Raw genomic sequence first — 26,927 nt, forward strand, 5'->3', positions numbered from 1 at the left:
GTGTGCCTAACTAACTTAACTTAAAACAGACATCATAAAAGTAAAATGTGTTGGATACACTTACCAAATCAGTATATGACAAAAGCTTAACAGTCCTGTGCTTAGCTATGCTATGCTAAGTTTGACCCAGTTAACGTTACCCAGTCCAAAAGTGTGGCCTTTCTGGTGTGCTGCTGTGTGAAGTCCAGTCTGAGCTGCAGGCCAGTCTGGCTACGTGGCTCCTGTGTCTCTGACTCCTTCTCCGTGAAGAGTCTGTAGCTGCTGGTGTTAAATTGAGCTTGTTCGCTCCTGATAAATCTCAGGCAGCATGCTAACTGCTGTTGTGTGATTACTGCACATTGATTTAGAACACATTTTCTGACATGACCTCTGACCTCCACCTGCCCAGTCTTTAATTTCGTCATCACATGACTCTTATGTAACCAATCCCATGACTAATACACTATAAACATCTGTTGTGTTGAAAGAGTGTGAGGACCTAACAGAGGCTGTTCAGTGTCACAGGAAGTCCAGAGGAGCAGCAGGAGGCTGTGGGCAGTTTCACTCTGTTTACATTCAGTGACAGCAGCACACCAGGAACAGTGTGTGTGTGTGTGTGTGTGTGTGTGTGTGTGTGTGTGTGTGTGTGTGTGTGTGTGTGTGTGTGACACAGAGAGTGTGACTCCATCTTGCTGTACTCCAACTTGTCAAAGCAGGAAGAGCTGAGATTAGTGGAGCCAGAATTAGAACAGTGTGTATAGGTAGACCTGCTCTGTCTCTGCAGCTGCTTTCATCTGCTTTCAGTCAGCTCCAGCATCTTCATCATGAGCAGGACGCTCACAGCAGGTTAAAGCAGTTTGACATTTAAACGCTCCACAGTAACATTTTAGTCACACGTGAACAAGGATGCAGGTGCTTCATTTGATAAGACCCCATAAGTTAGATGGATTTATAGGGAAAGATAAAATCCTACATAATACTTTATAATCCATCTGTGGTTTATGTTTAGATTCACTGCATGAATCAGGTAGCAGTGAAATCCTGACTGGTTCCTGCTGAGACTTAAATGTACAGTGAGGTCCAAAAGTCTGATATCACTTTGGTTTCAGACCCTTGGACCCAGTGTAGGTGCCATGGAAGAAAGCAAGACTGTGGGGAATAAGAGAGAAACAACTTGGATAAATATATGACACTCTGCAGTACTGGGAATCATGGCCACACAGTTGAATCAACACCTCTAGAAACAAAAACAAAAACCGAACATTATAACCTTATGAAGGAGGATTTATTGCAAGACTCCTGTATTAAACTGATACATTTTAGCTACGTGTTCCTAATAAACTGACAACTATATATGTATATATGCAGTATTTAAACATTTTCTATTTGTATTAGTTTTGTAAAAAAAAAAGTGTGCTTCTTGGAATCGTTGTTTAACCCTGAAAATATATATACAGTATATATATATATATACAAATTGTGTTTTCACAGACAATTTCAGTGTTACTTTCAGCATAGCATGTGTCTTTCATAATTTCAATAACCAACACTATTGAGTCATAATCCAATATGCGTCATCCGCTCGTCCACAGGTGAGCGACAGGGTGAACAGCCCCACATCCTCCCTGCAAACACCTGACCCAAGCAACCGCAAATATTCAGACAATCAATAAATACAATGTCAAAATCCCACCTGTGTGTTTATCTACCCTGTATTACATGACAATATGCTCTTTACTTTTTTATTTTATTACTCATATCAAACATGTAGAAATACTAATAACAGTAATATTACTTTCTATTTAGGAGTGGTAAGGGTGACCTGTCATTACAGATGATTTACAGTTTGATGGCAGAGTTATTATAAAGTATCATAAGAATGAATTACCACTATCACACTGATACATGCCTTGAAAATCTCCAAAATGCTGTTTGAAATCTCACAGAGACACTGTTTTATTTATTTAAACAGAGTTAGGTTTACCTACTGGATGGTTTGAAACATCTGTTTAGTGAATATATGTAGTTGCCCAGGAGGAATACTGTATCTGACTTCTCATTAATAAAACATAAATATGATATACAGCCATTGTTTGGATGTAAGGCCCTGTGTGTTCTTTGTCATTAATTCACTGACATAAAAGGTGAACACACTCTGTACTTACATGTTAAAGAGTGGGGTTAAGTTCAGAGAGTCAGGTGTGTATGTGAGCAAACACACATGTGTGAAGATCTGCCTGCCTCATGGTTTCTGACACGTCTATGTGTTTGATAGGAACTTTTCTCAAATGTCGTTCTACAGTCGACCACTAGATGTCCTTGGACTTTCCCTCCTGCAGTCACCTGACCGTCCCGGCCCACTCACACAGCTGTTCCAAGCTTCCAAATGATCCTGGCAAGTTTTTAAAGCTGCCTGTTCCCCCTGCTCCCTGCAGGTGGGAGCATGTTTCACTGTGTTCTCATTCTGGTGACTCTTGTATCTGTCACCTTATCTGTTAGCAGTTATCTACCTGCCTGTAAGCTTCGGTCACTGTTTAAGTAATATCTCCTCACTGCACCTGCCTCACTTCCTGATTCTATAATCACATCAAGTGAAAATAAGCTAAACTGGCATTTCATTCATAGCTCCAGATTTGAACATGAAACTTGAGTGTAAAAGAATCTGTGATGGCCTGTTGGTGTAGTTTTATAGTGAGAGCAGCAGTGTTTCTGACTCCAGTCCAGCCAGTTGCGATTAGAAATACATTATAATGATGGATGAGTGTGACGTTCATGTGGGACTAAACAGAGCAGTATTTAAAATGGAAAAACATAATGCAGGAAGGTATGAAGACACTTTATGACTGCCTGTGCAAACTGAGACCTAGAGCAATAAAGTTGTTTCATACAGATGTTCTGGATAGAGGAGAGAGAGATGTTCTCTGTTTCTGTATCTCAGGAGAACCAACATCATAGACAGTGATGACTTTGTTTTCTTAATCATTTTTAATTCCATTCTTTGTTTTATTGTTTGTATCACTTGTTGAATTTGAACATTATACATCACTTTGCCAAAGTAGTTTGGTCTTCTTCTTTCAAGTCTTCCTTGAAACAACTTCCCTCCCTCCCAACATCTCACCCATGAACTGATTGCCATCAGCATTTATGAAAACAGTAATGATGGTTGAAAAAATGATGGTGATGATAAATGAATAAATTAAACATATAGCTACCAATGTGTTTAAATGCATACCTACATACCTGTTTATCAAAAGAATTAAAAAAAGAAAAAGAAAAAAGGGGGTACGCAAATGTAGGATAATATATGTATATATATTGAATTTCCATATACAACATATATCATATAAAATAAAAGCACATATGTAAAAATTATACGTGAAACCTAGAAATGGGAACAATTTCATATATTGGATTATTCGCCTGTCCCAAACAAATATGTTATGTTTATGTATGCTTATAGAAATATGTTACATAAATATATATCCATCCCAAGGCCTGTCAGTAACATAAATATATGTGCACAGAATTTTCATATGTATGTTGTTTTAATAAACTTGCATATATAAATTAAATATACATCATTAACATATATAGTCGCAACATGTTACACCAATGTAAAAAAATCATCATATAGATATTTTCAATATATTTTCATATACAAATTTCACTGTGGGTCTCTCATACACATAGGATCTTCATACATCCAGAGGATGTGTACATGCGTACATAATAATATAGGTGACATACATGTAAACATCACTTGATATAGGGACATATATGTCATACATCACATTTCCGTATGGGCAGTCTCACTTGGTATATGCTAAATTTAAGAAATGAGGTTATCAGGTATTGATTCCAATAATATGAAAAGTGAATCCGACGCCTCATGAGAAATATTTATTTTTTGTTTAGACCTGTGTGTAAGCCTTTCAATCTCTATGTAAGAAGAAAGTTCTTTAATCCAAAGGTTCAAAGTACAATGACAAACACTTTTCCTGTGTCTCAATAAGACTTTTTGCTTGTAAAAGACAGAAGTTAACCAACTGACTTTCATTACTTTTTAAGGACAATACTTTTAGAGTGAGTTCAAGAGTACAAATTTCTGGGAGTAGTTGTTTGTGTTGGAAATCGTGTTGATTATTCATTTCCTAAAGTCCTGCATGTTTACACCTTCACATGAACACAAGGAGACTGGACAAGCTGCTCAAAAAAGTTGGGTCTGTGCTTGGCAGGAATCTGGACTCACTCAGGGGTCACTCATCTATCTACAGTAAAATAATGTAGGTATTTTTCTCTGTTGTATGTTTTTATTTTATCTGGGATATTAGGATTGATATTGTTGAGTTTTTCGGGGGTTACGTTTGTCCTCATAACCCAATTATATAAGATCAATTTATATTTTATGTTTTATTGGAATTAGCAACAGTGCAGTTAGCCTCCCAGTCCATACTCCGCACCAGACGGTGGCGCTAAAGCACCGTACCATTTTTTGCCTGCCGCCATTTACCAGAGGAAGAAGAGGAAGAAGTGATGAAGGCAGCTCCGTGTTTAGCAGTAAAGCTGCAGGATGGACGCAGAGCAACATCACAGTGGCTGTGATAGAATCAAACCGGTACGTTAGCAGCAGTGCTAAGGGCCCTGCTAAAGGCCGAGCACTTTCAGTCTGTGTGTATATTTGTGCGGGTTTGTCTTTGTGTATAGTGTTAGCTGTGGCTATGCTAACTAAGCTAGCTTTGACAAAGAGCAGGCTAAAGTTTGTAGCATGGAGACGTGAGACGAGTGTGACAGGTGTGTTTCTTCAGTTTAATGTGGGTTGTCCTGTTATAAATGAAGGCGTAACTGTCACCGGTCTGTACACCGGTATAGCGCCGCTGGTGATCGTGCTAACAGACATGAACAACGCTGTTCGTCACATAGCTTCAGTGACAGAGTGTTTCCGTTAACCTGCCTTTACCGAGCTGTTTCCCTTTACACTTCACCTGCACACTGTGGTCCTGACACCAAACTAACGTGACTGACACCAACCAAAGGCACAAAACTTCCACCAAGTGCTCCGTGCTGCTGTGTTGACTGGGAAGACACACCTGGCGTGTGGACGCAGCCTCAGCAGCCCAGTGTCCGGTAACTCATCGGTACTGACGGAGCTGTCAGGATAAGGGTGCTTAGACTTTATCATCCATAGCATCAGCTAAACATGTCATACCCCTCAGAGTTTAATATTATATTAGCACAAGAAATACCCCATCTCGGTACACCTGGTCTTCAGGATCTTGCCAGGTAGGTTGTTCCAGCATCTTGAAGAACCTGCCACAGTTCTTCTGTGGATTCAGATTTCAGTGTATTCTGTCTCTTCATCTGATCCCAGACCGACTCCACAATGTTGAGATCAGGTCTCTGTGGGGACCAGACCAGAATGAGTCTGGACCAATCAGGCATCTCCTGATGATGATGATGATGATAATGATGATGCTGATGATGATGATGGTGGTGGTGGTCTAAAGCTTTTGCACAGTACTATACATGAAGTTGTTGGTCCAAAACCACTGGATCCTACATTTCCCGTAGTGCAACTGGATAGAATCTTTCCTTAGAGCCTCCCTGCCTGGTTAACACCTATATCATTCAAACACACCTCCAGTTTTAAGTTTTGCTATTGCTACGTAGCTAACGCTAGCATTAGCAGTTGATTACTCACTAGTCTAGAAGAAACATTGTGAGTTCAGCATCAAACTTCATTCCTTTACTCACCAACATCTGTCTCCAGAGGTGGAAACAAACGCCAATGTTAACTTCTATTTGTATCACTTCTTGTCTTTTACTGAAGTTAGTATGCTAACCATCCAGCCCAGGTCCGTCTAAATCACATTCCCATAGTGAGTCACTGTAACCTCCAATCTGTCCTGAGGACGTAGCTGCTCAGAGGACGTATTATAACCTCTTGTATTGTAATCACAACAATGGCTGAAGCTCTTGGTAAGTACCATCACCACCACCTGCCACCGGCAAGAGAAAATTTTAAAATGGCCCCCTTTTTTCTGTCATGACTAGTCTCCAAGCCCAAGGCATCATCAGGGCTATTTTCTCAAAGTGGTACTACTCATGACTGTTCGTCATGTATAAAATTGTGTATTCCCTTTTTAAAGGGGGCAGTATCTGGTTATAGAACTAAAGTAATGCCTGAATTTTGCTGCCAAGAACCACATGGCTGACAGACACAGTTACTGAGTGCCAGTAAACATAATAGTGTCTGTTAGCTCAGGAGCCAGGTGATTCTATGTGGAGCTGGTAGAGAACTAAACAGAGCTAAAACTGCTTGTGTTGAGGATCATTTGGGGTTTGCTTGTTGCTCTCGTCTTCCAGGAAAAATCAACTCTAGCAGAAAGTGTTATAGTGCAGCATTGTCCAGTCAGCCAGACATTAAGGTGGCTCATAATCAACTGATGGCACTGCTGAAGTAATGCTAGAATCTGGAGCAGTGGTCATGCCTCCACAGGCAGCAGACAGCGATCAAAAACCTGGATAATGTCATTACAATCATGTAGAGAGGGAGATGTTGATTTGTCTTTTCACCGTCTGTATGTGATGTATGTTATGCTGAAGCAGTTTTTTGTAAGATTACTTTGTTGATTAGACCTACAGTTAACACAAATCCACAACTTTTAAAGTCTTATATGTGCAAGTTGGTTGTGTTATTTGTCCTGATGTAAAACTGCATGTTGTGATGAGCTGCAGCGTCCAGTCAGTAACAGATACAGTAAAAGGTTGGGTTGTCTTGTCTCTCTTTCCCCCTTCCCCCTAACTCATCCAAACAGAAATAAGCCAATGGAGACGTCTTAATGATTGCAGACCAGATCAGTTTCCAGGTCACATGAAATAAGACAAATGAGAAACTGCCTCTGTCTCCTCCTCCCTTGCTCCCATTAACTTGCCTTACTCTGTGCTGTCTCTAGAACTGAGGTTCATGCTGGGAAACAGAGCCTCCAGGCTGCAGGAGGGAGGAGAGGTGTGTGTGTAAAAGCCTGAGCAGTGACGTAGAAGTGATGGGTCCAAGGAGGAAGGCCTCTAAACTCCAGCCTGTAGGGGGCAGCGGTGGAGGGGAACTGGTCCTGAGTCCCAGTGAGCCCAAGGACTACATCAACGAGCTGTCCCATGAAGTCCTCTGTCATATATTCAGGTACACCAGCCTCCAGCTACACCGCTCTCTTGTGTATTTCATACAGTATTCAAGTCTTGTTAGTAGATTGCAGCAATATCAATAATACCTAGATGACTTGGGTATTTTTTTTGTTGTTGTTGTTGTTGTTTTTAAGAAATGTGCCTTTTTATTTGCATTTCTACTTTATCCGTTTTGAAATTATAGCCAGTTTACACCTTTATGTTTAAATTCATAATAAATTGAAAGAAATGTCACGTTTTTCATGTCTTTTTTTTATTTTCTTCACTGTACAGAAAACATACCGAACCGTGAATTCAAAACCGTTTTGCGTACGGTTGCACCCCTAGTATACATAACAAAACTTTACCTAACCCTGCTGTGGGTGACTTTACAGAAATAAGTGTGACTCCTCAACTGAAGCAAAGGCTGCAAATAGTATTGACAGTTTGAGCACTGTTTTGTTTTGCAGGTACCTTCCCATGAAGGACATAATGTGTATGGAGAGTCTGTCCAGGAAGCTTCGAGAAGCTGTGACTTTGTACCTGAGAGTGGTAAAAGTGGTGGATCTGTGTGCTGGTCGCTGGTGGGAGTATATGCCTTCAGGTAAAAGCCCCCAGTATAACCACTGCAAACAAATAATCAAGAGCATGTTCAGTGCTACAGTGAACCAGTACATGAGGGGTTTCTGCAGAAATTAGACATTAGTAAGTCAGCTAACCTTTAAATGACATGGTTTTCTGTATTAACTGGTCATAAAATGTGATCTGATCTTCATCTTAGTCACAGGTGTAGATAAACACAGTGCCTCTAAGTTAATATCACATAAACAATTATAATCTTTTGTGTCTATATTGAACACAGTCATTAAACATTCACAGTGCTGGTGGGAACAGTCAGTGAACCTTGGATTTAATAACTGGATGAACCTCCTCTGAAACCAGCTCTTCAGTAGCTGCTGATCAGAGCTGCTCAGTGTTAAAGAGGAGGTTTACCCTGGTCTTGGTGGAGGTCTGTGCTCTGTGTGACATCCTAGTTATAACTTGGATGAACATCTGACCATATTTTAAGGCAAATTTATACATAAATGCAGATCGTACAAAAAGGGTGTTGTGTAGTGACAGTGACTCTGCTGTCCGGACTTCAGTGGGGAGTTAATGTTTCCACTGTGGGGCCAGAGCACAGAAGAGAACATGGGCTCCTCTGAGTCGCTCTCCTTGTACTGGAGTCTAGGGTTTGGACAGAGTCTGGAACTGGGTGTGAGCTGCAGCAGGGGGGCAGGTTGGGGGAACCTGGGGAGGTTGAAGCAGTATTGTTGAGCTGCAGAGGTATGTTGGCAGATGGTGAGGAGGGAAGTGCAGTAGTGTGGCAGGGGGGGTACAGTTTTGTGCTACTAAAGGAGTTAAGTATTGGTGTATCAGTTTATGTCACTGGTGATTGATTATGTTACAAACCCTCAGTTGGTTTATTAGCTGATGATGAAGTGTTTTCACATGTTGAGTATGATGTTGTTTACTGTGTCTCCTGGTTCAGGCTTTACAGACAGCAGCTTCCTCCTCCTGCTTAAGAAGATGCCAGACCTGGAGCAGCTATACGGCCTCCACCCTCGATACCTGGAGAGGAGACGAGTCCGAGGCTACGAGGCTTTCAGTATACCTGGAGTCCTGGAGGCACTACAGACCTGTCCCAATCTGCTGGTCAGTACGTACATGTGTTGACGGAGGTAGTTATACATCATGCAGAGCCAGGAGCACGCAGTACCATGTGATTCCACTGATGGCTTCCTCCTCTTTGGTTGTTGGTCTAATCAGCAAAAATGACCTTCTGTAGTATTTGGTTCTGTTACAAACTGCTCACAACCACACACAACAGGCTTGAGATGATGGTCTATACTGTGGAGTGTCAGTCTTTGTGCTAGAGTCTGCATATATTAGAAGCAGAAGCCTTGTAGGTCCACTTGACTTGGTTGTTCATTCAGTCAGTGATTGTGTTGCCTTGGTAATCAGGTAGGAACAATATTGAAAACAGGAAGCAGTAGAGCTGTGTTAACTTTGAACTAGATCAGATCAGAAATGTTTGAAAGCCACTAATGCAGCATGTTGTGTTTGTATTACTGTTGGACCTTGAGTTTTTCTAAAACTACTGCTTCCAAGGATAAGAATGAATGTTCATGCTTATACTTATCTTTCAACTGCATGTTGTAGCCTTCATCAGCTGATGGAGATGAGAAGTGAGCTGTTGCCATAACAACTAAGCAAAGTCTGTCCACTGAGGATACGTCTCCACTACCGTGTTTTGGTTTTAAAACTCATCTCATACTCCTGACATACATGTAACGCTGTCTTCAAGCCCCTAAATCAGAGACTTTCAGAAACTCTGCTGGCCCCGTTTTATTTTGAAAACTCTGGGTTTGTGTTCTATCTGGAGGGACAGAAACTGAAACCTTTGGAAACGATGATGTAGAAACACGATTACATATCTTTTTCACAAGTGTTTATACATATGTATCGGCTGATATATCGTTATCAGAATTTTTTTACTCCCTAATATTGGCATCGGCCCAAAAATCCAATATCAGTCGAGCTCTAGTTTTCAGGTGTGTTAGTCTGGACAGTGATTGTTTTTTTTTAAAATACTGTTTTAATTTGTAGCACCACAGCGCTGATGATGATTATAACAGTGCACAACAATGTCATACATTTACCTTTATCAAATAAATTGCAGCTCCTGTGATTTGGATATTGCACTAGGCCATATTGTGATTTTGATGATATTTCCATTAATTGTGCAGCTCGACATAGTAGTATGGATGTAGCTTGAAGAAACTGCAAGATGCAGTTATGAAAAAAAGCCAGTAAGTGGGACCTTAAGTTAAGACTTCCTGTTATCAAATAACCTTATTTGACCTCACGTCAGGGTGTGGAGACGTCCCATCTGGAGCTGGTGGAGGCCATATGGAACTACATGCCCCAGGTTCACATACTGGGAAAGTTCCGCAACCGCAATGGAGCATTTCCCATTCCTGCTGAGAACAAACTGACCATCCCCATAACTGCAAAGATCCAGACCCTACATCTAGTGGGTGAGTAGGATCTCACAACAAACTGACACTTCCTGCTGCTGCCTCCACATTACAGCCCAAACACAGTGGAGTAAGAGATGAGACATAGTGGATGTAAGTCAGCTTCACTTCCCTGTTGGTGCCTGGCTGTGGGATGAGGCCTGAAGACTCAGAAGTATGGACTGAAATTGAGGTCAAAAAGATTTTGAGCTTGTAAAATGATCTAAACAAATAAAAGTACAAAGTTTGTTGGTTGTAAATCAACCTTTTGTAAACCTGTAAATTAAAGTTTGTACATGTGATTTGCATTTGTAAAAAAGAGACTATGTGAACAAAATCAGTTAATGAATGATATTAGTGGTGAAATCACACTGAAACACTGTTAAAGAAGAAGAGCATCTGAACAGGTACAGAGCAGGAAACTGTCAAACTCAAAGTTCCCACACTGTGTGTGACCCTGAAGTTACAGGTATGAATTTGACTCTATTTTTACACCTGAATCTGATTTGACAATGACAGTCCAACCACAGAGCAAAGTCCAGTCAGAGGACAAGGGCTTCCTGTTCCCTGAAAGGTGTAGTAGATTTTAAAGATGGGTGACATTGTAGGCTCTTCTGTGACTTTGGTGTGTTTGCAGACACACACAGAACATTAAATGTTTACCATTATTTTCTACAGCATCATCAAATGTAATGAAACCCATCTGGGTCACAGAAGAATCAAGTTGTACAAACTTTGCAATAACATGAACATCACTTTACAAGATCAAACTCTTGCTGACCTTAACTTGAGTCCTCTAATTTGAGTCTTTTGGGGAGGGGCTTCTGTGTCAGCTCCAGTTTTAAAAACGCTACAGCTGATGCACTGACGTACTTAATTGTGCTGATTTGTTGTAGGTGTGAATGTCCCAGAGATACCTTGCGTGTCTATGCTGCGCCATCTTTACCTTAAGTGGGTCCGCCTCACCAAACCACAGCCATTTAAGGACTTCCTGTGTGTGAGCCTGAGAACCTTCGTCATGCGGAACTGCGCAGGACCAACCAACTCCCTCAAATACGTTCCCCTGGTTACTGGTTTAGCATCAGCCCGGAACCTGGAGCAGCTGGAGCTGGTGAGAGTTCCCTTTCTGGGAGGGCTGATCCAACATGTGGTGGAGGACAGCTGGAGGTCAGGTGAGGAGAGCGCCTGAGTGTTGGTCTTACCACAGTGTTATGCGTTTCAGTGGCATATTGTCAGGCTGTGGATAAAACTAGTTGGGAGGATTCATTTACTGTGGGTTTTGCTTTTTTTATTACATTTTATTTGTTACATTTTACACGTCCTGTTCACATGGGAGTTTAATCAGATTAATACTGACTGTGGGAACAATCTCCATGCCAACACACTGCATGTGACCCTTTTTATATGGATTACATATGTTTCATCTTTGTGGCACTATATGACAATAGTTCAAGTTCGACTTAAGAAATTGTTACGTTATGTAGATCAAGATTTTAGGTCTGTGAACTTTCAGGCAGCTGTTTTTTCATTTTTAAACCAAAAACATAAAAACAGTAAAAACATAAAAGAAGCCAAAAAAAATCGAAGCAGAGCAATTGCAAGTTTTTGTTGTCAGATTTAAAACATGAAAAACTAAAACATAAGATTAGAAGAAACGATCCAAGTCTGGTTTTCTTCTTTCCTTGAAGAATGAAGAAAGGTGGCACAGAAGTAAAGTTTAATATTTCAAAATAAAAGCCGAGAGGATAGCATGGACATTCTGCGAATGCAGATGGATGGATAAAGATCTCTTTTCTATTTCGCTTTGCAGTAAGACATGAAAAATATTGTATCAAAAATGTGTGATGTATTATTTACTTATGTAGCGTGAATTAACAGCCTCATTAATTAATATGTGGAAATACACTGTGTGGTTGTTCCCAGATAGTGTTGTCTAAAGTGACCAGCAGAGGTCTCTACTGTGACCAGATTATTGTTCGTCCTTTCACCAAATCTCTTCATATTCTGCTACATGAACAAGCCAGTGTTCACTGTTTATAGCTGTTGTTGGTTGTAGCCAACACTATAACCTTTATTCTGAAATTCATCAGTCCTCAGCCAGACATCACATAGAAGACACATCAATCTGCCACAGCCATATTGATGCAGATCATATCTGCAGCTTTTAGACCATGGATTTCATCGTTAAAAGCAATAAAACCATAACTACATATAATGTAGCTGTTTAAGCTCTGTTGAGTTGCCACTAAGGTCGGGTCTTCAGACGAGTTTCAACAAACACCAAAGAAAAGAAAAGAAGACAAAGAAAAACATCCAAATTAGTAAGGCTGGGTATTGCCACTGATTTCCTGAATAGATTCAATTCCGATTCACAAGTTTTCGATTCAGTTCGAGATATTTTAGTTACAACATTGGTTTTTCTTGATTGATTTTAATCAGAGAATCGATTTCTTCAACCCAGCCCTACAAATTAAATGTTATTAATTAATAACATAGATATTCCACCTCTAACCCCAAAATCTCTGAAAACCCCCTCTTCTCTGGTCCATGTCAGAGAAATAAACAAATTATAAACTAACTGTCTGTCCATCTGTCTGTCTGTCTGTCTGTCTGTCTGTCTGTCTGTCTGTCTGTCTGTCTGTCTGTCTGTCTGTCTGTCCGTCCGTCCGTCCGTCCGTCCGTCCGTCCGTCCGTCAGTCAGTGCATAATTGTACATTTTTATAGAATGTCCACACTATCCTCCTGGCTTTTATGTTTGAAATATTTACCTCTACTTTCGTGCCACCTGACTACCTTGCTTTGTTCTTCAGTTCAACAAGGAAAAAGGGAGTTTGCAAATGCCAGACTTGGAGCAGTTCTTCAAATCTGATGTTCTTGTTTTTCATTTTTTAACCATGACAACCAAAACAGAAAAATTGCCCTGTTCTTATGTTTTTTGGTTAAAACCAAAAATGAACTGCCTAAATGTACACCTATTATTATTATTATTATTATTATTATTATTATTATTATTATTATTATTATTGTTATTATTATTATGTTTCCCAGTTTATTCTAATGTCTCTTCTTTTTGGTCTGTTATTCAGAGTCACAGTCATTTGTATTTGGTGATGTCAGATGATTTTCATTCATGTTTCCAGGAGGATTTCGAAACCTCCACACCATCGTGTTTGGAGCCTGTAAGAACGCTCTGGAAGTGGATTTGGGTTACCTCATCATCACTGCTGCACGCAGGTGCTCAGTCTGACGCTTCCTTAAACTAACAGAGAGAACAACACTTATGTTTTTAAAGAAAATGTTTTTTAATCTCTTTTCAGTCTGTAACAAAGTGAATTGAAGGATCCAGAGTAAGAAGTTTAGTAATACTCTCAGTATGTTAAATATCTCTGGACTCAGAATGATGTCAGAATCACAGCATCATCTTTATGTCCATATGTTATAATATGTGGAGTTTTCTTGTAAACATATATGAAAGTTGACTAGGGTGTTTGTAACTTCTCCTGACGCTGGTCAGCCGCAGGATATTGTAAAACAGACATTTAATGACCCGACCTCTGTGTGTTCACAGGCTTCATGAGCTGCGTATCCAGCCCTCCCTCACGAAAGATGGAGTCTTCTCGGCTCTTAAAATGGCTGAACTAGAGTTTCCTCAGTTTGAGACCCTTCATCTGGGATATGTGGATGAGTTCCTGCTGCAATGTTAGTTCCTCCTCTCTGATATCATAAACAGGCTCAGAGCATTGGGCACCATTCTCCTGAACACTCCTTTACATTATCAACTGACCTTCGTTATGTTTTTATTTCTTTTATTAATATTCGTTCTTAGAATAATGCTTCAGGTCACACAAGTGAGAGTTACTCATTAGCTTGTGACAGTTTGATAAATTGCAACAGTGGCTAAAAATCAAGTCTGCAGTAGAAATAACAACTTCCTGAATGTTAAGTGTAGTTTCTGGATGTGTGAAAACGTCTGTGTGTTTTACATGCAGGTAAGATGAGTCACTCGGAGCTGGTGAAGTACGGTCTGGCTGACGTCATTGAGAACCCAGGCATCATCACTGATATCGGCATAAAGGTGGTGAACGAGGTGTTCACTAACATTAAATACCTGCTCATCTACAACTGTCCTCACCTGCATAACCCTCACCACTGGATCACAGGTAAAACATACTCCTGACTCATGGGGTGGGCGATATACCCAATATACTCGATGTGTTCCACGTTCCAGTTATACATTGAGTAAAAATTGTCACATAATTGTTTTAAGATGTTACATGAAGTTCTTTGGTGTTCGGCTCCTCTCCTCACAACTCCTTACCAAACTCCAGTCACACATGGCCTGAATATTCATGTCCACACATTTGTCTGTATGATAAAGAGTCTATATAATGAAGGGAACAGTAGAGATTTCATTTTGCTGCTGTCTGTCATCTCTCACTCTTCGAGTCCCTGCAGTGAGTGTGTTCCCTTCTCTATTAATTCTGCTGCTCTCTGTCCTCAGATCAGTCCAGATGGAGCCGTCTCGTTGACCTCACTCTTGTTCGCTGTCATGCCATCAAACTGGAGTCATTCTCCCAGTTCATAGAGTTACTGCCCAGTCTGGAGTTTATCTGTCTGGACCAGATGTTTAGAGAACCACCCAAGGTACACAGCATGTTCATAAACACACACACACACACACACACACACACACCAGAGACCCTGTTTTTCAGTTTCACAGCACAGGCCTGTAACTTTACATTGACATGCATTTATTGTGAAGCTTGTGCATGATGCTTGATGAGTCGTTATCAGCAGTTGTAGTGCTATTTATTACTAAGTCACCAGCCATGATTGAAACACTGAGTTTTATAATTAACAACAAAAGAAGAAAATGTATTTCATATGAATCATATATGTGTGTCTGTTAGTGTATGTGCTGATGCTATTATATATGTGTGTGTGTGTGTGTGTGTGTGTGTGTGTGTGTGTGTGTGTGTGTGTGTGTGTGTGTGTTAGGGCTGTGCCAGGGTGGGCCTGAGTGCAGGAACTGGTATTGGTGTGTCCTCTGCACTGGTCAGCAACCAGAACTCCAACAATGACAACGACAACAACAACAACCACCATCACCACAACAACGAGGCTAACCTTCCCCCTGCTCCTCCACCTGTCAACAACAACCAAAGACAACAACAACAGCAACAACAGCAGCAGCAACAACAACAGCAGCACAATGGCAAGTCCCACCTGCATCTTAGCCAGTGGAGCAGCAGCTCATGACATCATGGATTGCGTTTCACTTTTTCACATTTTAACTTTTATCTCAGATTCAATTTATTGGCACCAAGCTTTAGAAACACAGAAGGGTAAACAGTGCTGAAGATGAAGTGAGCAACATGTGAAGTAAGATTCATGAATACTGAGTTATGGCATTTTAAACTGAACATGTCACTGACATGACAGAGAAACAAAATAGAGCATAAACTTCACATCCTGGGTGACAGCAAGTGAAGACGTTTGTTTGTTTCCACAGCACCAGTTGAAGTAAATGGGGTGGAAGATGAGGAAGAAGAGGAGGAGGAGGAGGAGGAGGTGATCTTGGAGGAGAACATGGAGGCTGAGCCTCAGATAGAGCTGGAAGGAGCAGAGGGTGCGGTGAGAGTGGAGGAAGCTGACGGGGCTCCAGGGGCCAGTCGTCCAGCTGGAACACCACAACCTCCTGATGAGGAGCAAGCAGGTTTGCAGCCTCTTTTTTTCATGATTAGCAGAGGTTAAAGAATGCGATTCATTTGATGTGTACTGATGTGTCCTCTGCACCTCCAGGTCCCAGTGGTTTAGTGCAGCAGTGCAGACCAGCTAATGCCATTGTTCCCAAGCCCCCACTGGTCATCTCAGACTCAGACAGCGAGGAAGAGGAGGGCCTTGTTTCAAGGCTAATGCCAGCTTCCTGTTTGCAGGAGCCAGCTTCCTGTACAGAAGGTGTCAACACAACACACAACAAACCCAGGAGTCACAACAGTAGCCAGGTTTCCACCCAAATGTAACCTAACTTCAAGAAAACCAGTCTGTGCCTTAAAACCACTGCAGAAGAATAAGAGGTCATTAAAAGATCCAGTCAAAGCTCCAATAATGAAAACATGGAGATCTGACATTTCTGTCTGTTACAAGTGTTAATGTGAGGAAGGTTCCTCCTCCTCATCATCGCTCCACACAGATCTGATGTTTTCTTCTCCTCTTCCTCATGTGCTTCATCATTTATTCACTCAGTCATTTTTATCTACAAAAAAATGTACAGGAGAAACTGACAGTGTGTATAACGAGCATACCATCATTGCATGTCAAGTTGGGTTGTGGGTGTAGACTGCGCTCAGTAACTCACACACAACAGTTGTGTTGCAGTTGAAAACATAAAAAAATAGTCCCCTAAATTTAAAAGGCTTGTTTTGGGGTAAAAGTCAAGTTGATTTTGTCAAGTTATTTCTGGACAAGGAATGACCAGAGTGTCCGCAGCAGTGTAACGTCTGTCTGTCTGTCTGTCTGTCTGTCTGTCTGTCTGTCTGTCTGTCTGTCTGTCTGTCCAGGTAAGGGAAAGACTCCTCTGCGGCGGAGCAACAACGTGTCGGTGGAGCAGACGAAGGCTCAGGTGTCGGACAGCAGCTGCGAGAAGAGCTGTCAGGTGACCAGTGAACAGATCAAGGCAGACATGAAGGCTGCTGGGGACACCAGCAGGAGGACTAGCAGTAAAGGGATTACTACTGAGGCTGGGGAGACAGCCGGTCAGACCGCCAGGGCTGACAGTGGGACAGTTCAGGGCACCGGGAGTGCTGGGGCAGCAGTGAGGACTGGAGTGAGGCCAGTGACTGGTTCTTTGGTCAGAACTGGACCTGGGGCAGCCACATCCAGGCAGGTAGGTGGATGTGGGAGGGTGGTGGCGGGCACCAGCCACAGGACAACTACAACCGCTGACAGAGCCACAGGAACTGGCAGGACTAACGATGGCACAGAGGGCCCCTCTGGAGCACAGGCTGGGGACAGTTACACGGGGGAGGCTGGGGGGAGGCTCAACTGCAGTCCTGCCGGTGTGGACGGTCTGGAGCCCAGAGGTGCTGCTGTAAACCATGGTCCCAGGAGACCAGCACTGCAGTCTGGACAGGGAGAGAGACATCCTGGGCCTGCTACTGGTTCAGGTTCACAGCACGGTCAGGCCAGAAACGAGGACTTTGTTCCGAGACGACCTTTGACCCGATCTCGTACCCGTATGTCCGCTGTGTCCCTGGTACCTGACACAGGTAAGGCTGACGCGACAAACACAAAATGTATCTAATGTGTCCACTAATCTGCAGAGGCTTAAGTCTGTTCTGTAAAGTGTTGATTGTGTTGGACAGTTGTGTGCAGATTTTCAGCTTGTCCCCTCTGAACTAGAGTTGTTCTGATACTGACACTAGTCTCAGAATGACTCCAATCACATGCCATGTAATTTGTTAATAAACTTTATAGTTTCACACTCGGACAAAATAGCAGTTTCCTGGAAATCAATTCTTCTTCGCTGCTCAAAAACAGTAGCTAACACAGGAAGTTGATTTCCTGTGAATAGTTATTAACAAAATGTGAGTAAGTTGGCATCATGTTACACTGGAGAGTCCCACTCGTAGAAATGGTCAGAAAAGGGGTCCGCACACTGTGCTAATAGCTCGTCATCACAAAGACAATGGCTCCGGTCAAAGTCTTTTTTTTCTTAGGAAGCTTCAAACTGAGTGAAATGATCTGAAGTCTCTGAGCAGCAGCACGATCACAGCTGCTTCACTTCTCTAAATGATGAGGAAAGGAGCTTCAGTGCTTCCTATCTTATCTCCTTTAGCATAGGAAACACTGGACCTTCCATTACGAGAGGAAAGGTGAAATGCCGTCCCACAATTCAACATTTAAAGTGACACATGATTGTACTTTTTCCATGGCAGACCCACATAAATGTAGAAACTTGAGCCCTGGAAAGATTTCCATTGCTGCGGTGGAAACAGCAGTTTTATGTTTGTGACATGATCGATTTATTGTGCAGCCCTGAAATATCATACCAATCAGAGCAGGGCTGGACAACACTGATCCTACCACATGGGGGATGGGGCATGCCTCTAAAGAAAGACACAAACAACTTGAAGCATAATGTCATACAGACACATAAGAAATACAACACATCAAAAGTCAAGTCAAATATAAATCATCATGTTGTCCAGCTCTGCTCTGATTGGTTCCAGTTGTTTGGTTCAGGATCACAATCACCTGAATGATGAATGCATTTGTGTCCATGTAAAGCATATAACTGCTGGGAGCTGTTAGCACAGTGTGCAGATCCTTTTTCAGACCTTTGCCTAAAGTTTGATTCATGTATCTGTTCATGTTTTAGAAAGGGTTTAATCTGAGCCATAGAAATGATGGCAGACCTATCACATACCGGGTCAGTAGTTTACAGCTTGTTTTTGTTTTTTGTTTTTTTTCTTAATGCAGTGGTGTCTGAGCAGAACACTGTATCAGCTGATGCACAAGCTCAGGTATCAGAATTGATATGGGGGGGGGGGGATCTGAACATCTCTACTCTGAAGTCATCTCCTGCCCACTTTGAGACAAACATAAAACTGACAATTTGATATTCAACCCACTTTTAAAAGTCATTAGTGTCAAAGTCGGACAAAGAAATGAGATATGTGGACTAGACCAAAACAAAAACAGAGTGAGATGATTTACAAAAAGACCACAGAGATAAGTGCCAATAACCACATGTACAAGTTAGTTAAGAAGGTATAAGTACATTTTAATAATGTGTGCATTGTTATATTGTGGGGGTTTGTTTTTTCTTTATGAATTATTCCAAGATAAATGTATGAAAGTGATGAAAGTTGGGGAGGAAAGAGGACAAATGAAGTAATGAAACATAAATGAAAATCAACACGATAAAACAAGGTTAGTCATCAGTCTGACCCGCTACGGTCATAAACCACAACATATACTGAATACACAGGTCTGGAAATACACGTCAAAAAAACAGATTAGTGTTAAAGATGAAGGATGAACACTGACAGTGTACATACTGGAAATCTTTTGTGTTTTACACAGTATTAGTGGTTTAATGGGTCATGTCAACATGGTCAAAGAGCAGACAGGAGTGGTACAGGTGTGGAATAAAAAAAGATTTTTAACTGTCCATCATGACTCCCAACAGCTTTCTTACACTTTTCCTTTTTTGCCTACAGCTGTGAACACAGTTGATCTGCATGTGACAGTTAATATGAACTGTTGTGTTGTTTAAGGTGATACTTCTGCTTTGTGTGTTGTGTAGATCTTTCAAGAGCCAGACCTCGAGTAGCAGTGAAGAGGAAACGAATGGCTGACAAATCAACCAGCACCTCAGACCCGGTCACTGAGGATGACCACGTACAGGTGCATGCACACAGTCCAATCTGTAGACATTTGTTTTCACTATGACATTATAGTCTTAAAGCTCCATAATGTTTAAAGATAGATATCCATGTGTTGTTTTATACTTTCACAGTGTTAATATAGACCTGCTTTATAATCAGAGCGCTCAGTCCACAGAGAAATGCACACAGCCTGTATTCAGTAACTGAGCCTTAAAACCAGCCGTCAGGACTTCTGGAACTTTGTGATGTCACAACAAAGCAGTCACCGCTCTCAGCCACGCACCAAGTTCCTCCCACCTGGACCCACAGTCTAATGTTGCAGGATTTGGTTTCTCTGATCTCGGTCTCTGTAGCTGCTGCCCAGGCAGAGCATCTTTTGTATATATATTATATATCCACTCTTGTTGTCCCCAGTGGTCCCAGATTCTGCAGCCAGGCACACTGAGCCACACTGGTCCACCCAGAGGGTCTAGCAGCTGAGGAGTTTTTGCACCAGAACCAGGCTCAAGGCTCTGGTGTTTAGTTCCGCACCAGATGGAGCTGGAGCCTTTTTAGTCTGAATTTGGATCATTTCAGCGCTGACTGACACAACAGTGACTTTTACCAAGTTACAGTAGTAGTAGGCTACAATCTGTTACCTGTGGTTGTCGTGGCCGTGTGTCAGGAAACAGTCAGCCAAGTCTGAGCTACAATGTTTCTGTATCTCCGTCCAGACGGCAACAGGTTGACCAGGTGGTGGCCCGGGGGGGATCTTTAATGATAGTGTGAGCCCGCTTCAGGCGTCATGAGGTGTAGATTGAATCCAAGTCATGTATATGGGTCCTGATGATATCCTGACTGACATAAGGTGATGCTTTTGTTCGTGCAGATTTTGTCTCTGAAGAGTAAGAACCTGGTGGGCATCACTCTGACCAACTGTGGAATCACTGACCTGGTCCTCAAAGACTGCCCCAAGATGATGTTCATTCACGGTAACACACAAGGACACTGATATTAATCTAATTTCTCTACTAAACCTGTAACAAGAGGAAACGGTGTGTTTCACCAGTTTATTAAGAACAGTCATCATGTTGGAGAAACAAGTCTGATGTCTAAAGCCCTGCTAGTGTTCCCTATTTAGTACCTGATTATTTTCTTTCCACAAAGTGAAATGTTTGTTTTTGTGGCCCAAGCTGTGCAGCGAACACATGTGGGAGGTACCAAAGCAGAAAGTCTAGACAACTTCAAATATAACCCAGGCTTTGTTTTCTCACGTTTTTGATATGAATGAGTGATGGGGATGAAAATCTTTGCATTCACCAATCCACCAATGAGTAAGAACGATATCCTAGCAACCGCTGAACAGCTGCTGCAGTGTAATCAAACAGTGCTTTTGTCCATATCAAAGTCTGTCCACTAAAGGTGTCAGAGTCCAGTCCCTCACTGCTGTGTTCTCTCTCTCTCTCTCTCTCTCTCTCTCTCTCTCTCTCTCTCTCTCTCTCTCTCTGTCTCTGTCTCTGTCTCTGTCTCTCTGTCTCTCTGTCTCTGTCTCTGTCTCTCTCTCTCTGTCTCTGTGCAGCCACCAGGTGTCGAGTGTTGAAGCAGCTGAGAGTAGAGAGCGCCCCCATAGTGAACAGGTTTGATTACGCTCAGTGTAAGAAGCTGGACATGGAGCAGGTCCTGGATCAGATTTTGAGAATGCCTCCTGAGAGGAACCGCATCATCTACATGCGCCCTATGCACCAGGTTGGTATTCTGTGATGTCAGCAAATGAAACGCCTCCCACATGTGAAGTGCAAACCTTTCCTTTGTTCTGATAACATTAATGCTTCTACCTCTATCTGGTCTCTGTCTCTCATCTCCCTCTCTGCCCTCTCTGGACGTGTCTTCAGATTGACTCAGTAGCGCTGGAGCGTCAGCTCTTCCAGGGGCCATATCCCTACCACATCGCCATAGTGCACGAGTTCAGCAACCCTCCAAACATACGGAACAAAGTTCGAATCCGCAGCTGGATGGACACCATCGCCAACATCAGCCAGTGAGTAGTATTCACAGAACAGTCCTCACAGGGTTTGATGTCTCTCTGCCACATTTATTTCCTGAACCTAAGAGAGAGGTAGTGTTGTTTCCATGGCGACAGCAGTTGTCATCACACATACAGATACAGACAAACAGTCAGCGTCCGTATAGTGTTAGTGTTGAGCATGAATTCAGGATCATCACTGCCTCTAAACACAGCCACAACGCCCCCACCTAAATCAACCCCTCCCTCCCTGACGAGCTCAGCACATTCATTGCCAGCTTTGAGGAAGGACGAGACATAACCTCCACCAACCAGCACCATCAGGTCATCAGCAGCAACAAGGCTGCTGGTCCTGATGCTGGTCCGGGCCATGCACTGAAGGCATGCTACAACCAGTAATCAGGAAGTGTTAGCTCATCAACATGATGATGATGCAACGTTTCATGCACAGACCCCAGCACCTACATCAGGATGCTGTTTGTAGACCTCAGCTCCATCAGCCTGAAGAAATAGCGCAACAAACTGCAGACACTAGGTTTAGGAGCCCCTCCCTGTCTGTGGATCAAGGACCAACAGACCCCAGCAGTGAGGCTCCAACATGATCCTCAACACCACTGTCCCCCTCAGTCCACTCCTCTACTCCCGCTTCACTCATGACTGCACTGCCACCACAGCTCCAACTCCTCCTCAAATCATACTTACATACAGTACATGTGTATATATGTATAAAATATCATTTCTCTCTCTGTCTCTCTCTCTCTCACTCACTCACTCACTCACTCAGAGAGTTAATCAAGTATGAGTTCTTCCCAGAGGCCACCAGGACAGAGGAGGATGTCCAGAAGTATCCCAGATACCCCTGGGGCAGGGACATCTATACACTGGAGGGTAATACAGCCACACCTACAACACACATTTGTAGTTTACCACTAAACTGAACTGACCTTGTTTCTGTCAGACGCAGACATCAGACACGTCCTTCAGTTTTGCAGAACCTTAACATGCTGAGCCTGATGTTTACAAGACGTGACCATGTTTAATATGTGATGTCAGTGACTCAGTGAGGCCTCCAACCACAGACATCCTCAGAGTGCTGGTTGATGCTCCATCAGGCCTGTAGTGCAGTCAGCTTCATGTCCGGCTCATCTAAGAGAAGAGCTCAGAGTCCTGCTGTGTTAAGTCAGTGTCACACTCTAACACATGAAGCGTCAGTCAGCTGTTTGATTTAGATCTTTACAGAGGCTCAGGGTCGTACTGCTTCATCCTTAAGTTTTCTACTTAAGTATGACACTTTTGAATTTTACTGCCATTGATTTGCTGCCATTAGCACTTGTGAAACCCATTGTCACTATTGGGAAGCTGGTAACATTAAAGAAGAGCACTGCTATCTCATCCTTCTGTTGTTTGACTGGAACTTCAGTGTTCTGAGTTTAAATTCAGTGAGTGACCGACACACCGCTGATCTGTGGACATGAAACACCTCGGCTATACCTGACCGGAAAAGATCATGTGGCCTAAAAACACTCTTAAGTCTTCTCCTTAAGGTTTCCTTAAAATGTTCACTTAAGGTTTTCTCCTTATCTTAGTCTTAAACTTCAGGAATCACTTAAAGTCAGTTAAACAGTTGCACAAAAGACCACAGTTAACCGTGGGGAACATCACAAACTTCCCAAAACACGTGTAATGGCAGCAAAACAATGGTCTGCATTGAAAGAAGAGTAGTGAAGTAAAATTTCACTGCTGTAAATTTTTCTTCTGTGCAACACCCTTAAGTAACAGCTAAGGAAAAATTAAACCTTATGTGTCATACTTAAGTAGAGAACTTAAGGTGTTTTGTGCAACCAACCCCAGTTCCCCCTTAAGGGTGTCCATTGGGTTCACCCACTCTTCTTGGGATGCCTTCATTTTCTTGATTTATCAACATAAACTCAGTCATGTTTAGGGATGGAATTCCAACCAGTTCGATCCATCGACATCATTTGCCGTTATGCTTAACATTCCCTCATCGATGCCTTCCACTTAGTTCCGTTTGCCTTGCAAAACATTGACGTTGCGCTTTCACGAGAGGCAGTCAGCGCAAATGACAACGAAGGATTCGAGGAAGTGTGGCTTTATTTCAAAACAAACATGAAACATTTGTCGACGCAGCACGGCAGGAAATATCAGGAGTGCCATGGGTTTGACGCTCTACGCCGCCGGTCAACAAGTGCGTCCCGGTCTCAGCAGAGCAGTGAAGGGACGTATTAGTGACGTGTCGGTCACGAACGAGCCGGCTTCTTTTTGTAAATGAACACAAGGCAGACCTCAAGAGGCAGACAGCACCCCCTCCTCGAGGGATTGAACAACCGCACAGAGGTTATTTATCGTGTTCAGAGACTCATAATAAAGTTTGCGTTGTTGACGCTGAAAACCTGTATGGGCCTACTCTTTTCCACACAGAAAATCCACAGGAATTGATGAGGGAATCGGAAACTAATCGGATCGATAAGCAGAATCGACAATGGCATTGGTATCAATAAAATCTTATCAATTCCCATCCCTAGTCCTGTTACAGTAGAGACAGTAGGAGTCAGATATACCTTTCAGTTTTTCTTGGGTAACTAAGGTCTTTTGTGCAACGGTTTAACTGACTTAAGTGACTCCTTAATTATAAGACTTAAGATAAAGAGAAAACCTTAAACACTTAAGTCTTCTCCTAAAGGTTTCTTTAAAGCATTCTCTGAAGAGTGTTTTGTGCAACTGTTATTTTAAGGAAACCTTAACTCAGACTTTACATCTTAACTGAAGGTGTTCTGTACAACCGCCCTGGTCTGCTCTTGTGAACCAGGCGGCTACAGACCGGAGCTCCCTCCTCTGAGATGACTGTTCTGTGTCTTGTTGTGTTCAGGAGTGGTGGACGGAGCTCCCTACAGCATGATCACTGACTTCCCCTGGCTGAGGACTCTGAGAGCAGCTGATCCCAACAGCTACGCCCGCTACGACTTTGAGGACGATGAAAGCAGTGAGTGCAGTTTGTACATCCACCTGTCTGTCAGCAGTTCTCTACTTGTACACACAGTTTACCTGAAATGAAATGTTTCCTCTGTGTTGTGTTTCAGCCACCATCTACGCCCCGCGGCGTAAAGGCCAGCTGTCAGCTGACATTTGCATGGAGACCATCGGGGAGGAGATCTCAGAGCGCCGACAGAGCAAACGAGGAGTGTTTCAGAGAGTGGTGGTCCTCTTCCTTCATCACTGTGACACACCAGGTGAACCTGTGGACGACGACTACATCTAGACATGACTAGACACAAAACACACTGTCTACCCGGCACTGAGCGTCCTGCTGCTGCATCTGTGAAAGACAGAGAGGTGACAGTCTGTCTCTTTGCTGTGTCCTCACACACTGCCACGCACATGAGAACTCAGACTGGACTAGCTTCATGGAGAAGAAATAACTACAGTGGAGGGAGCTCCTAAACCTGAACTGGCCAACACGAGTGGCTGAAACTCAGCATGTTGAAAAAAACTCCTCCGAAGATTGTTCACTGATGTGATGTGGTTCATGAGGACCAGACTGATGGATTAGATCAGTTTCAGGGGAAAATAAACTGATAGTCTGTGTATTAGGTTCATGGCTCATGTGATGCTGATGTTCCTTAGGCATGTATGAGTGTCCCAGCACACCAGAACGTCTCTGATTCAAGTTGAGAAAAGAAGAAAAGCACTGAGGTGGTAAAATGGTGAATTCAGCATAATGTCTGTTTTCAGTTAGTGAGTGAAAACAGTTCTTCATGTTCATCATACTGGCAGTGAGAACCCTCTCTGTGCTGTAGTGTTGGTCTGATCTCTCATCTGTCCACTGCCACAGGCTGCCTACCTCTGAAATGGCCTTAGACACAAATGTCAAACAAACTATGCTTTTTATTTCACTTTTAAGTTTTTTTTTTTTATCTTTCAACATGCTGAAATGTTGATGGCTCTGGGTGGTGGATGGTACATTTACCTCAGCACTAAAAAGAGACAGATGTTGAACAGCTGTGGAGTTGATCCCAGCAGCTGATATAAGTTTGTCTTTGCACATTTGGCCCATTGGATAGAGATCAGGGAGCTAGACTTTATAAGTCCAGTCCACTGAAAGTGATGTTTCAGATCAGCTCCATCATGCAGCCCCGTCTCAATCAGCCATGCAAATATATTGTGACTTACTTGGCTCTGTCATGTGGACAGGCTGCAGCTACCACTGACTCAGCAGCAGGCAGGGAGCTAGCTCAACCCTGCGGAGACATGTTCTCAAATATAAGAATGAACAGATTTAAATCTACACTTAGCTGCTCCATCATCATCATCATCATCAGTTGGAAGCTGTTGGTTTTTCACAGTAGCGGGACAGTGCATGTCTGATCTGATCCTCCTTGTGGCCGGTCGTGCAGATGATGCAGCTTTATTTTGTTCTTATCACTTTAGCTTTATTGTTTTTGGTCCGTGACCAGCTTAAACCAGGACCAGGGCCATGTGGGAAACTGATGCGAGTTCTGAATTTTGAATTTGAATTCTGAGAATAAATATTCAGACCCTTTTTCACCATGGAGAGAAATCAGATTTGGACTGCGTATGTTTTGTCCTGTCTGTGACATATTTTTGGATCAGCTCTCAGCCTCTGTTGCCTAAAGGGAGCTGGAACATGAAGTGAACAGTTTAAAGCCTTTTTTAAGGTTTTACGAGCCCAAAGGGGGCTGGATTAGTTGTTCCTCTGGTGTCTTGGAGGAACGAGAGTGATGGTTGTCTGATAAAGGATTTGACTGGTCAGGGATCTGGATGGCTCTGATACAGCTGAGGTTCAGCTTCCTCAGAGATGGAAAAGTTGAACATCTTTGTTAAAAACTAACAGTAAATGTTCACTATCAGGTGATTAGAAAATTCATTGTTCAGGTTGCACTGAATACGATGAGTACATCCGTCTGTCTGTGTACTGACAACTGTACAGGTGTCATGGAGGGAGATCTGCTTCCATGGTGTTTATATGTTTATAAAGAAAGAACAAGACTATTTCACATACTGAAAAATAAAATAACAGGAAACAACTTCTATCGTCTTTGTTGTGACATGTTCTCATTTCTCAATCTGAATTTATTAGATTCTGATTTGCTCTTTTAGAGAAAGGTGGTCACAAGACATCACAAGACTTATCCTGTAAAATAATTTAACAATTTATTTATTACATTTTTCATATACAGCACAGAACACAACAGCTCAGACATGACCATTATAGTTGGTAGAATAAAGGCTAGATTTCCTGCTTTGTGGTTGTTTCCTCCACCAACCAGCCAAGTTACATGAAATATGGTCACGGTCTCT

The 26,927-nt window shown here is 42.5% G+C and overlaps 1 protein-coding gene across 1 annotated transcript; it reads left to right on the forward strand.

The window, feature by feature from the left end:
• The first annotated feature begins 4,491 nt into the window (after positions 1–4,491).
• On the forward strand, positions 4,492–26,653 carry fbxo38 (F-box protein 38). The gene is made up of 21 exons (XM_023417833.2): positions 4,492–4,594; positions 6,933–7,156; positions 7,608–7,741; positions 8,669–8,832; positions 10,052–10,217; positions 11,093–11,368; positions 13,337–13,430; positions 13,765–13,895; positions 14,186–14,356; positions 14,698–14,840; positions 15,195–15,411; positions 15,709–15,912; positions 15,999–16,154; positions 16,757–17,464; positions 19,507–19,607; positions 20,457–20,559; positions 21,147–21,313; positions 21,460–21,605; positions 22,375–22,478; positions 24,478–24,591; positions 24,689–26,653. The coding sequence occupies exons 2-21, from the start codon at positions 7,023–7,025 to the stop codon at positions 24,865–24,867; spliced, it is 3,612 nt and encodes a 1,203-aa protein (XP_023273601.1). The 5' UTR covers positions 4,492–4,594; positions 6,933–7,022; the 3' UTR covers positions 24,868–26,653.
• Positions 26,654–26,927: the final 274 nt, after the last annotated feature.

This window comes from Seriola lalandi, unplaced genomic scaffold (assembly GCF_002814215.2).
Source record: "Seriola lalandi dorsalis isolate HSWRI2012SDOR001 ecotype SW California unplaced genomic scaffold, Sedor1 jcf7180002054578, whole genome shotgun sequence".
Taxonomy (NCBI): Eukaryota; Metazoa; Chordata; class Actinopteri; order Carangiformes; family Carangidae; genus Seriola; species Seriola lalandi.

Coding starts and splice junctions, on each gene's coding strand:
- fbxo38 (XM_023417833.2), top strand. CDS start 7,023: ATGGGTCCAAGGAGGAAGGCCTCTAAACTCCAGCCTGTAGGGGGCAGC. Junction 8,833..10,051: donor AGACCTGTCCCAATCTGCTG/GTCAGTACGTAC, acceptor ACCTCACGTCAG/GGTGTGGAGACGTCCCATCT. Junction 22,479..24,477: donor GGACATCTATACACTGGAGG/GTAATACAGCCA, acceptor TGTTGTGTTCAG/GAGTGGTGGACGGAGCTCCC.